Source organism: Physella acuta, unplaced genomic scaffold (genome assembly GCF_028476545.2).
Source record: "Physella acuta isolate Inbredline_101_S28 unplaced genomic scaffold, ASM2847654v3 ptg000168l, whole genome shotgun sequence".
Classification (NCBI taxonomy): Eukaryota; Metazoa; Mollusca; class Gastropoda; family Physidae; genus Physella; species Physella acuta.
This window is the reverse complement of record NW_026731687.1, coordinates 405,668-418,478: the sequence shown is the minus strand read 5'-3', so window position 1 is coordinate 418,478 and position 12,811 is coordinate 405,668. Positions and strand designations below refer to the sequence as shown.

Below are 12,811 nucleotides of genomic sequence, written 5' to 3'. Positions count from 1 at the left end.
TATATCTGCCCCACTACCTGCCCCATTATCTGCCCCACTATCTGATCTCACAGACTGATGACTGCCTACCCTTACTGTCGCCCTGTTGACTATCCGCCCTTACCTATCTCCATGTTGTTTATCTGCCCTGTTCGCAGATAATCTGCCCCCGTCTTGTGTAACCGGAAGTGTTAAAGGCAGTTGTTGAACCTCCGACGATCTCCAACAAACGTAGCGTCCTCTTAGCAGCGGCAAGAAAACGATCCCCTTTTGACCCCATTCATCCCTATCCCAGTGCAAAGATCCTAATACAGTAAACCCCCCCCCCCAGCCCCCCCCCCCCCCCAGCCCATCCTTGCGGCGCCCTCCTTGAGCCCGGGACCAAACGATAGAGACGTGTTTGTAGTGAAAATGGCGTCAGTGGCGAGCATCGATCAAAGACTCCGAGAAAACCAATTAATGTTTTGATAGTTTTATCTGGGCGGGCTATGATTGCCGTGTCATGCGTGCTAAAGTGGGGGGGGGGCTAGGGCGGGCTGGCGGTTGACTTTTGGCAGTCAGACTTTGGTGGATGACTTTTGGCAGTCGGGAGTTGGTAGATGACTTTGTTGGACTTTTGGTTAGGATGGATTTAGAAGTTGATTTTATTTATATTTGGTGGGTGAATTTGGAAAGACCTGGTGTATGACTTTATTGGCTAGATATAGCTAATGCCATATAAAGATATTTCTAAAATAAATGACCTATACAAGTATTTTTTAAATAAATGACAAATACAGATAGTTTTCACATAAAATACCAATACAGATACTTTTCACATAAAATACCAATACAGAAACTTCTAACATACATGACCCATGCATATACTTCCAACATAAATGAAGAAGACAGATACTTCCAACATAAATGAAGAAGACAGATCTAACATAAATGACCTATACAGATACCTCTAACATAAATGACCTACACAGGTATTTCTGAGGCGTGTTACAGGTGAGTCTAGTGAGGAGTTCTCTCCACTTTAAAGTAATAATCGTCTTTCACGAATCCGAGTACTGTGATGTGGTGTTGTATGGAATCAAAACAATGACGTGACGCCATCAAAACAATGACGTTACGCGATCAAAACAATGACGTGACGCAATCAAAACAATGACGTGACGCAATCAAAACAATGACTTGACGCAATCAAAACAATGACGTGAAGCAATCAAAACAATGAGTGATGCAATCAAAACAATGACGTGACGCAATCAAAACAATGACGTGACGCAATCAAAACAATGACGTGACACACAACAAATCCCGGTGTAAACGTGGTGACTGCCTGCCCAACCTTGTCTCGTCCAAGAATATAGGATCGAAATCAATATCATCATGGATCTCATGTATTGAAGCTTATAGAATCTAATTCAATATCATCATGGAATTCATGTATTGAAGCTTATAGAATCCAAATCAATATCGGCATAGAAATCATGTATTGAAGCTTATAGGATCGAAATCAATATCGGCATGGAATTCATGTATTGAAGCTTATGGAACCTAAATCAATATCGGCATGGATTTCATGTATTGTAGCTTATAGAATCTAAATCAATATCGGCATGGAATTCATGTATTGAAGCTTATGGAACCTAAATCAATATCGGCATGGAATTCATGTATTGAAGCTTATAATCTAAATCAATATCGGCATGGAATTCATGTATTGAAGCTTATAGAATCTAAATCAATATCGGCATGGAATTCATGTATTGAAGCTTATAGAATCTAAATCCATTTCGGCATGATATTCATGTATTGAAGCTTATAGAATCTAAATCTATATCGGCATAAAATTCATGTATTGAAGCTTATAGAATCGAAATCAATATCGGCATAGAATTCATGTATTGAAGCTTTTGGAATCTTAATCAATATTATCATGGAATTCATGTATTGAAGCTTATAGAATATAAATCTATATCGGCATAGAATTCATATATTGAAGCTTATGGAATGTAAATCAATATCGGCATAGAATTCATGTATTGAAGCTTATAGAATCTAAAAATATGCATGGAATTCATGTATTGAAGCTTATAGAATCTAAATTAATATCGGCATGGAATTCATGTATTGAAGCTTATAGAATCTAAATCAATGAGCCTGCCCTCCATGCCAACATGGAACCCAAGCATCCCTAGAATCTATGTATTGAACACGATTCTCGCATACGTTAGATATGAAAGAGATAAACCCACATCAAACATCGAGTGAATCACGCGCAGCGCGAGATTTGGTCGAGAAAATGCGAGACGTCTACGCGGTTACTCACTCCTCGGTAAATATCCGATAAATATCGTTAAATAAATTAATCGGGCTGCAGCCGCCGACCCCTGCCCTGCACGCGGCGTGTTCAGAGTTATCATTAGGGTTGTTGCACAATACACCCCCCCCCCCCCGCCACCCACCCTAGGGAGACGCAGGAAGGGGGTACATCTGGGCCATTCCATCCCATGCGAGAAAATGAATAAATTGCCGTCTAAGAAACTCTTTCCAACTTCGGTAATTGGCTGTCAACAAAGCTAAAAAAATCGGACCCAGAATTTCCAGGAAAATGTCAATTAAGGGTCACGCTGCTTCTCACCAATTCATCCGGTGACGTCTTGTCACGTGCGGCTTGTTGCCTGGTCACGTGACGTCACTCCCTGGGTTAGGATCGAGGCTCTGTGTTAACACAATACAGTTTGAGCGGCAGGATAGTACTCACGTTTTGAACATGATCAACGACTTGATCCCCGCGTGAGACTTTACAGCACCATTTGATAAATGACATGAAACCCACTTTGCTTCTTTCTATAAAAACACATTTCATAATTTAAAAAGTCTTTCGCAATTTGGAGAAACACCGCGTGATAAAGTACAAGAAACTACATGTGATATTTAAAAAGAAACACTATTCCATAATGTAATTTAAAAAAAAAAACATCGGTCGCATTATAAAAATTATCCATTGAATAAATTACAAAAAAAAACTCATCAATTGATGAATTTAAAAAAAAAAACATTTGGTTATGTCTACAATACAAGTTGGTAAAAAGAACAAACACAATTTCACCAAGGATTAGATCACTTCCATCGTTATCATCATTCGGACACATGTAAACAGTAAGACATGTTTTTAAGACAGGTTTGTAAGACAGGTTTATAAAGACAGGTTTGTTAGACAGGTTTATAAAGACAGGTTTATAAGACAGGTTAGTTAGAGAAGTTTTTAAATCGCGAGATTAAGTGAGCTCACACATATTTACATTTAATTATTTTCTCACGGTTGACAATCACATACTTAACATCCGGGGCATTCGCTTTCTGCACTGAACAAAATCCGCTATACTATCTCATCACGAAACTTTTTTTTAAATAATCTTTTTTAAAAGCATAGGTGAGTCTTTCAATTATTTATTGTTTCACTGCCAAGTTTTGTGTTATAGGTAACCATCACTGATACAACATTTCGTCTCCATACAGCTTCATACAACACTGGCTCAACCCATTACAACCATCTGTACCTTGGTTTCCTACAATATCCAGCCATTACAAACTCGTACCATTTTTTACTAGAGCCACCAAAGATCATTGACCTGTACCTCTATTATCCTAGAGCCACCAAAGATCATTGACCACCTGTACCATTGTTCCCTACAGCCACCAAAGATCATTGACCTGTACCTCTATTATCCTAGAGCCATCAAAGTTCGTTGACCTGTACCTCTATTATCCTACAGCCACCAAAGATCATTGACCTGTACCTCTATTTTCCTAGAGCCACCAAAGATCATTGACCTGTACCTCTATTTTCCTAGAGCCACCAAAGATCATTGACCTCTACCTCTATTATTCTAGAGCCACCAAAGATCATTGACCTGTACCTTTGTTCCCTAGAGCCACCAAAGATCATTGACCTCTACCTCTATTATTCTAGAGCCACCAAAGATCATTGACCTGTACCTTTGTTCCCTAGAGCCACCAAAGATCATCGACCACCTATCCACGCCAACCAAAGTCTTCGTCAGAGAAGGCGACACGGTGGAATTGGTGTGTAACGTTACGGGAATTCCCGCACCGACTGTGACGTGGCACCGCGTCAAGAGCGAACACAGGCACGGCGATGAGGATAGAGGATCAAAACCAAGTAATTCATCGCCTCTTGATGTGGTTTTTTTTTCGTGTTTTTTTTTTCGTGTCTATTTTTTGTTTGTTATTATTTCGTTGCATATTTTTAGTTTCATTTACAGCAAGATATTACAAGCTTTTAACAAACGTCCATTAAAGAAATCATCTGGATAGATCTAAAGTGTTTTTCCTGTTAATGGAACAATTGTTGGGAATATATTAAAAAATTAGAACCGAATGCAATTAAAAAAGGAAATATAAAGTTTTTAAGGATGACACATAGACCGTTCGTCATTTACAAAAACAAAAAAACAAAAACAAAAATGGAATAATGTCAAAGTTTGTGTTTTGAATAATTTTTGCTTTAACACGTCTTTTCTGTAATTGGTAGAGATTATTTTTAATTTTTCTGCCTTTTTAAAACCCCATTTTCTAGGAGTGGGTTTCTGTTCCCCCCCCCACCCACCCCCACCCCCCCCCCCCCCCACTAGTTGTATTAAGTGCTTCTAATGTGTCGCCTGTTTCAGACCTGGGCAACCCGGGGGAGGTGCTGGTGATCCACAACGTGTCCAGGTACTGTGACGACAAGTACGAGTGTGTGGCCTTCAATGGGGTCGACCCTGTGGCTGTGAGGGAGATTGACGTCAACGTCCAGTGTGGGTGCTCCAACATTCTCATGTTTTATGTGGGGGGGGGGGGGGTTGTGTCCGAAAACTGTCATGTTTTATGTGGGGGGGGTGCTCCAACATTTTCATGTTTTGTGTGGGGGGGGGGGGGGTTGTGTCCGAAAACTGTCATGTTTTATGTGGGGGGGGGGGGGGGTGCTCCAACATTTTCATGTTTTATGTGTGGGGGTGTCCGAAAACTGTCATGTTTTATGTGTGGGGGTGCTCCAACATTTTCATGTTTTATGTGTGGGGGTGTCCGAAAACTGTCATGTTTTATGTGTGGGGGTGCTCCAACATTTTCATGTTTTATGTGTAGGGGTGCCCGAAAACTGTCATGTTTTATGGGAGGGGGGGGGGGGGTGCTCGAACATTGTTATGTTTTGTGTGTGTGGGGGGTACTCCAACATTGTCATGTTTTATGTGGGGGGGGGGGTGCTCGAACATTGTTATGTTTTATGTGTGGGGGTGCTCGAACATTGTCATGTTTTATGTGTGGGTTCTTGTATGTGGGGCTAAACACATTGTCATGTTTTGTTAAAATTGTCATGTTTTCTGTGCGTTCCTGTCAGTGGTGCTAAACAAATTGTCATGTTTTGTGTGTGTTGGGTTCCTGTCTTCGGTGCTAAACAAATTGTGTTGCTTTCTTTGCACTAGACGTTACTTTAAATTTTAACTATTTTAAAATGTCTTAGCTTTGCAAAACTAAATGTGATTACACGTGAAAATCATTTTGCCACATCCGTTGTTATAAATGCAACCTCAATTAGCATCATCAAATTTTAGGCACTTTACGTAATGGAATTTCCATAACTATATTAATCTAAATAGTTACACCACTCGGCCTCTACCTCCTTCTTTTACATCTACTAGCTATGAGCTCCCTATTTAAAACATCAATCTGTACTAACCCACGTCGTATCACCACCCCCACCCCCCCCCCCCCCCTGCAGTCGCCCCAGAAGTGAGGCTGCCCAACAAAAAAATCGGCCAGGTCCGGGGCAAGCAGACGATCCTGGAGTGTGACATCACAGCCGTACCCCACCAGTACAACGTCTGGCGGCGGTACGGCAGGGACATCTCCAGGAACCCCCGGTACACGACGGAGGTGTTCCCCGAGGACGAGAAGGTCACTATCACCCTCAAGGTCGTGCCCTTGGCTGACGAGGACTATGGGGAGTACGAGTGCTTCGCCAGTAACTCTTTGGGGAACGATTCAGAAACCATGATCTTACACGGTAAACATGACAATTTACACGATCTTACACGGCAAACACGACAATTGACACGATCTTACACGGCAAACACGACAATTGACACGATCTTACACGGTAAACACGACAATTTACACGATCTTACACGGTAAACATGACAATTTACACGATCTTACACGGCAAACACGACAATTGACACGATCTTACACGGTAAACACAACAATTGACACGATCTTACACGGTAAACACGACAATTTACACGATCTTACACGGTAAACATGACAATTTACACGATCTTACACGGCAAACACGACAATCGACACGATCTTACACGGTAAACACAACAATTGACACGATCTTACACGGTAAACACAACAATTTATATGATATTAAACAAGTGTGGTAGAGAGGGGGAAAGAAAGGGGGGGGGGGGCGTAAACTAGACCATAAAGGCCCTTCCAGCCTATTGTATAACTAAAGCCTAAAACAACTGCCACACTTAACTGGAGCACTGCTCCCATTTTCAGAGCTGCCAAACCTGCTTTAAAACACTGCTCCCATTTTCAGAGCTGCCAAACCTGCTTTAAAACACTGCTCCCATTTTCAGAGCTGCCAAACCTGCTTTAAAACACTGCTCCCATTTTCAGAGCTGCCAAACCTGATTTAAAACACTGCTCCCATTTTCAGAGCTGCCAAACCTGATTTAAATCACTGCTCCCATTTTCAGAGCTACCAAAACCTGACTTAAAACACTGCTCCCTTTTTCAGAGCTACCAAAACCTGATTCTAAGACGACAACAACGCCGAGACCGACCTGGGGTGAGAACTTGGAGGAACGCAGCAACCAGGAGCACTACAGCGAGACTCATTCGTGGGGATCTAACAAGTACAGTGTTGTAGAGTAGGCTTGTGTTGGTCATCTCGTGTTGTGCTGTAGAGTAGGCTTGTGTTGGTCATCTTGTGTTGTAGGCTTGTGTTGGTCATCTCGTGTAGTGTTGTAGAGTAGGCTTGTGTTGGTCATCTCGTGTTGTAGGCTTGTGTTGGTCATCTTGTGTTGTAGGCTTGTGTTGGTCATCTCGTGTAGTGTTGTAGAGTAGGCTTGTGTTGGTCATCTCGTGTTGTAGGCTTGTGTTGGTCATCTCGTGTTGTGTTGTAGGCTTGTGTTGGTCATCTCGTGTTGTAGGCTTGTGTTGGTCATCTCGTGTTGTGTTGTAGGCTTGTGTTGGTCATCTCGTGTTGTAGACTTGTGTTGGTCATCTCGTGTTGTAGGCTTGTGTTGGTCATCTCGTGTAGTAGGCTTGTGTTGGTCATCTCGTGTAGTGTTGTAGGCTTGTGTTGGTCATCTAGTGTTGTATAGTAGGCTTGTGTTGGTCATCTCGTGTTGTAGGTTTGTGTTGGTCATCTTGTGTTGTAGACTTGTGTTGGTCATCTCGTGTTGTGTTGTAGGCTTGTGTTGGTCATCTCGTGTTGTAGGCTTGTGTTGGTCATCTCGTGTTGTAGGCTTGTGTTGGTCATCTTGTGTTGTAGACTTGTGTTGGTCATCTCGTGTTGTGTTGTAGGCTTGTGTTGGTCATCTCGTGTTGTAGGCTTGTGTTGGTCATCACGTGTAGTGTTGTAGACTTGTGTTGGTCATCTCGTGTTGTAGGCTTGTGTTGGTCATCTCGTGTTGTAGGCTTGTGTTGGTCATCTTGTGTTGTAGACTTGTGTTGGTCATCTCGTGTTGTGTTGTAGGCTTGTGTTGGTCATCTCGTGTAGTGTTGTAGGCTTGTGTTGGTCATCTCGTGTATGTTGTAGGCTTGTGTTGGTCATCTTGTGTTGTAGGCTTGTGTTGGTCATCTCGTGTATGTTGTAGGCTTGTGTTGGTCATCTCGTGTTGTAGGCTTGTGTTGGTCATCACGTGTAGTGTTGTAGACTTGTGTTGGTCATCTCGTGTTGTAGGCTTGTGTTGGTCATCTCGTGTTGTAGGCTTGTGTTGGTCATCTTGTGTTGTAGACTTGTGTTGGTCATCTCGTGTTGTGTTGTAGGCTTGTGTTGGTCATCTCGTGTTGTAGGCTTGTGTTGGTCATCACGTGTAGTAGGCTTGTGTTGGTCATCTCGTGTTGTAGGCTTGTGTTGGTCATCTCGTGTTGTAGGCTTGTGTTGGTCATCTTGTGTAATGTTGTAGACTTGTGTTGGTCATCTCGTGTAGTGTTGTAGGCTTGTGTTGATCATCTTGTGTAGTGTTGTAGACTTGTGTTGGTCATCTCGTGTAGTGTTGTAGGCTTGTGTTGGTCATCTTGTGTTGTAGACGTGTTGGTCATCTAGTGTTGTAGGCTTGTGTTGGTCATCTAGTGTTGTAGGCTTGTGTTGGTCATCTCGTGTAGTAGGCTTGTGTTGGTCATCTTGTGTTGTAGGATTGTGTTGGTCATCTCGTGTTGTAGGCTTGTGTTGGTCATCTCGTGTTGTAGGCTTGTGTTGGTCATCTAGTGTTGTGTAGTAGGCTTGTGTTGGTCATCTTGTGTAGTGTTGTAGGCTTGTGTTGGTCATCTCGTGTTGTAGGTTAGTGTTGATCATCTCGTGTAGTAGGCTTGTGTTGGTCATCTCGTGTAGTAGGCTTGTGTTGGTCATCTCGTGTAGTGTTGTAGGCTTGTGTTGGTCATCTCGTGTAGTGTTGTAGGCTTGTGTTGGTCATCTCGTGCAGTGTTGTAGGTTTGTGTTGGTCATCTCGTGCAGTGTTGTAGGCTTGTGTTTGTCATCTCGTGTAGTAGGCTTGTGTTGGTCATCTCGTGTTGTGTTTTAGGCTTGTGTTGGTCATCTCGTGTTGTAGGCTTGTGTTGGTCATCTCGTGTTGTAGGCTTGTGTTGGTCATCTCGTGTTGTAGGCTTGTGTTGGTCATCTAGTGTTGTAGGCTTGTGTTGGTCATCTCGTGTTGTAGGCTTGTGTTGGTCATCTCGTGTTGTAGGCTTGTGTTGGTCATCTCGTGTTGTGTTGTAGAGTAGGCTTGTGTTGGTCATCTCGTGTTGTGTTGTAGAGTAGGCTTGTGTTGGTCATCTCGTGTTGTAGGCTTGTGTTGGTCATCTCGTGTTGTGTTGTAGGCTTGTGTTGGTCATCTAGTGTAGTGTTGTAGGCTTGTGTTGGTCATCTCGTGTTGTAGGCTTGTGTTGGTCATCTCGTGTTGTGTTGTAGGCTTGTGTTGGTCATCTTGTGTTGTAGGATTGTGTTGGTCATCTCGTGTAGTGTTGTAGGATTGTGTTGGTCATCTCGTGTAGTAGGCTTGTGTTGGTCATCTCGTGTTGTGTTGTAGGCTTGTGTTGGTTATCTCGTGTTGTGTTGTAGGCTTGTATTGGTCATCTCGTGTAGTGTTGTAGGCTTGTGTTGGTCATCTCGTGTAGTAGGCTTGTTTTGGTCATCTCGTGTAGTGTTGTAGGCTTGTATTGGTCATCTCGTGTTGTAGGCTTGTGTTGGTCATCTCTTGTTGTAGGCTTGTGTTGGTCATCTCGTGTAGTAGGCTTGTGTTGGTCATCTCGTGTAGTGTTGTAGGCTTGTATTGGTCATCTCGTGTTGTAGGCTTGTGTTGGTCATCTCGTGTAGTAGGCTTGTGTTGGTCATCTCGTGTAGCGTTGTAGGCTTGTGTTGGTCATCTCGTGTTGTAGGCTTGTGTTGGTCATCTAGTGTTGTGTTGTAGGCTTGTGTTGGTCATCTCGTGTAGTGTTATAGGCTTGTGTTGGTCATCTCGTGTAGTGTTGTAGGCTTGTGTTGGTCATCTCGTGTTGTAGGCTTGTGTTGGTCATCTCGTGTAGTGTTGTAGGCTTGTGTTGGTCATCTCGTTTTGTAGGCTTGTGTTGGTCATCTCGTGTAGTAGGCTTGTGTTGGTCATCTCGTGTTGTGTTGTAGGCTTGTGTTGGTCATCTCGTGTAGTGTTGTAGACTTGTGTTGGTCATCTCGTGTTGTAGACTTGTGTTGGTCATCTCGTGTAGTAGGCTTGTGTTGGTCATCTCGTGTTGTGTTGTAGGCTTGTGTTGGTCATCTCGTGTAGTGTTGTAGGCTTGTGTTGGTCATCTCGTGTTGTAGGCTTGTGTTGGTCATCTCGTGTAGTGTTGTAGGATTGTGTTGGTCATCTCGTGTTGTGTTGTAGGCTTGTGTTGGTCATCTCGTGTAGTGTTGTAGACTTGTGTTGGTCAACTCGCTTAGTGTTGTAGGCTTGTGTTGGTCATCTCGTGTTGTGTTGTAGGCTTGTGTTGGTCATCTCGTGTTGTAGGCTTGTGTTGGTCATCTCGTGTAGTGTTGTAGTCTTGTGTTGGTCATCTCGTGTTGTAGACTTGTGTTGGTCATCTCGTGTACTGTTGTAGGCTTGTGTTGGTCATCTCGTGTAGTGTTGTAGGCTTGTGTTGGTCATCTTGTGTTGTGTTGTAGGCTTGTGTTGGTCATCTCGTGTTGTAGGCTTGTGTTGGTCATCTCGTGTTGTAGGTTTGTGTTGGTCATCTCGTGTAGTGCTGTAGGTTTGTGTTGGTCATCTCGTGTTGTAGACTTGTGTTGGTCATCTCGTGTAGTAGGCTTGTGTTGGTCATCTCGTGTAGTAGGCTTGTGTTGGTCATCTCGTGTTGTAGGCTTGTGTTGGTCATCTCGTGTTGTAGGCTTGTGTTGGTCATCTAGTGTTGTGTAGTAGGCTTGTGTTTGTCATCTCGTGTTGTAGGTTTGTGTTGGTCATCTCGTGTTGTGGTGTAGGCGTGTGTTGGTCATCTCGTGTAGTGTTGTAGGCTTGTGTTGGTCATCTCGTGTTGTAGGCTTGTGTTGGTCATCTCGTGTAGTGTTGTAGGCTTGTATTGGTCATCTCGTGTTGTAGGCTTGTGTTGGTCATCTCGTGTTGTAGGCTTGTGTTGGTCATCTCGTGTTGTAGGCTTGTGTTTGTCATCTAATGTTGTGTAGTAGGCTTGTGTGGGTCATCTCGTGTAGTAGGCTTGTGTTGGTCATCTCGTGTAGTGTAGTAGGCTTGTGTTGGTCATCTCGTGTAGTGTAGTAGGCTTGTGTTGGTCATCTCGTGTTGTGTTGTAGGCTTGTGTTGGTCATCTCGTGTAGTGTTGTAGACTTGTGTTGGTCATCTCGTGTTGTAGGCTTGTGTTGGTCATCTCGTGTTGTAGGCTTGTGTTGGTCATCTCGTGTTGTAGGCTTGTGTTTGTCATCTCGTGTAGTGTTGTAGGCTTGTGTTGGTCATCTCTTGAAGTAGGATTGTGTTGGTCATCTCGTGTAGTGTTGTAGGTTTGTGTTGGTCATCTCGTGTTGTAGGCTTGTGTTGGTCATCTCGTGTAGTGTTGTAGGCTTGTGTTGGTCATCTCGTGTAGTGTTGTAGGCTTGTGTTGGTCATCTCTTGTAGTAGGATTGTGTTGGTCATCTTGTGTTGTAGGCTTGTGTTGGTCATCTCGTGTAGTGCTGTAGGTTTGTGTTGGTCATCTCGTGTAGTAGGCTTGTGTTGGTCATCTCGTGTTGTAGGTTTGTGTTGGTCATCTCGTGTAGTAGGCTTGTGTTGGTCATCTCGTGTTGTAGGCTTGTGTTGGTCATCTCGTGTAGTGTTGTAGGCTTGTGTTGGTCATCTCGTGTTGTAGGCTTGTGTTGGTCATCTTGTGTAATGTTGTAGACTTGTGTTGGTCATCTCGTGTTGTAGACTTGTGTTGGTCATCTCGTGTAGTGTTGTAGGCTTGTGTTGGTCATCTCGTGTAGTGTTGTAGGCTTGTGTTGGTCATCTCGTGTTGTAGGCTTGTGTTGGTCATCTCGTGTTGTAGGCTTGTGTTGGTCATCTTGTGTAATGTTGTAGACTTGTGTTGGTCATCTCGTGTAGTGTTGTAGGCTTGTGTTGGTCATCTCGTGTAGTGTTGTAGGCTTGTGTTGATCATCTTGTGTAGTGTTGTAGACTTGTGTTGGTCATCTCGTGTAGTGTTGTAGGCTTGTGTTGGTCATCTTGTGTTGTAGACTTGTGTTGGTCATCTCGTGTAGTGTTGTAGACTTGTGTTGGTCATCTCGTGTAGTGTTGTAGGCTTGTGTTGGTCATCTTGTGTTGTAGGCTTGTGTTGGTCATCTTGTGTTGTAGGCTTGTGTTGGTCATCTTGTGTTGTAGGCTTGTGTTGGTCATCTCGTGTAGTGTTGTAGGCTTGTGTTGGTCATCTCGTGTAGTGTTGTAGGCTTGTGTTGGTCATCTCGTGTTGTAGACTTGTGTTGGTCATCTCGTGTAGTGTTGTAGGCTTGTGTTGGTCATATTGTGTAGTGTTGTAGGCTTGTGTTGGTCATCTTGTGTAGTGTTGTTTTCCTTGGACCATGTACCTGACTGCCCTATTTACACGACCACCCTATTATTCTACGTGAACTCCAACCTACCCGTTGATATGCCATACGCCTATGCATGTGTATTTATTTTAATATCTTAACGAATAGTCTTCCTTTTAAACTTTTGATAGCTGGTCTGATCTAGTGGTTTTGTCAAATTATTTTTATTTTTCATTTCATTTATCCATCAAACGATTTAAATGAATGATACTTAAATTAAACGAAAAGTTATTCCAAAATTAAAATGATAGTCACGTGATCATTGTGTGATATTTTTAGTCAGGGGAAAGATCGTCAACCCAATCATCGAAAGGATGGAGGAGATAACCCAACATTTGACGTCAAAGGTGACTATAATGTGGCCAATTAATGAAGGATAAAATAATTGCTTCACCTTCTAAATAATGTACAATCAATCCGGAAATATGTAAATTGTCACATTTTAATCAACGTAAATTGGTGAGTAGTTAAAATATGACTGAGTACGATTCTCAACCAATC

The 12,811-nt window shown here is 43.0% G+C and overlaps 1 protein-coding gene across 2 annotated transcripts in view; it reads left to right on the top strand.

The window, feature by feature from the left end:
• The window catches only part of LOC131936129 (limbic system-associated membrane protein), a 105,436-nt gene that overhangs the window by 86,710 nt on the left and 5,915 nt on the right, over positions 1 to 12,811 (top strand). For both annotated transcript variants that reach the window (XR_009386014.1, XM_059293035.1), the window contains exons 5-9: positions 3,986 to 4,156; positions 4,665 to 4,793; positions 5,756 to 6,040; positions 6,785 to 6,902; positions 12,590 to 12,657. Coding sequence is in view for 1 of the 2 variants with exons in the window: in XM_059293035.1 (XP_059149018.1) it covers positions 3,986 to 4,156; positions 4,665 to 4,793; positions 5,756 to 6,040; positions 6,785 to 6,902; positions 12,590 to 12,657 (771 nt within the window). In the remaining variant the exon portion in view is untranslated. The remainder of the gene's footprint in view (positions 1 to 3,985; positions 4,157 to 4,664; positions 4,794 to 5,755; positions 6,041 to 6,784; positions 6,903 to 12,589; positions 12,658 to 12,811) is intronic.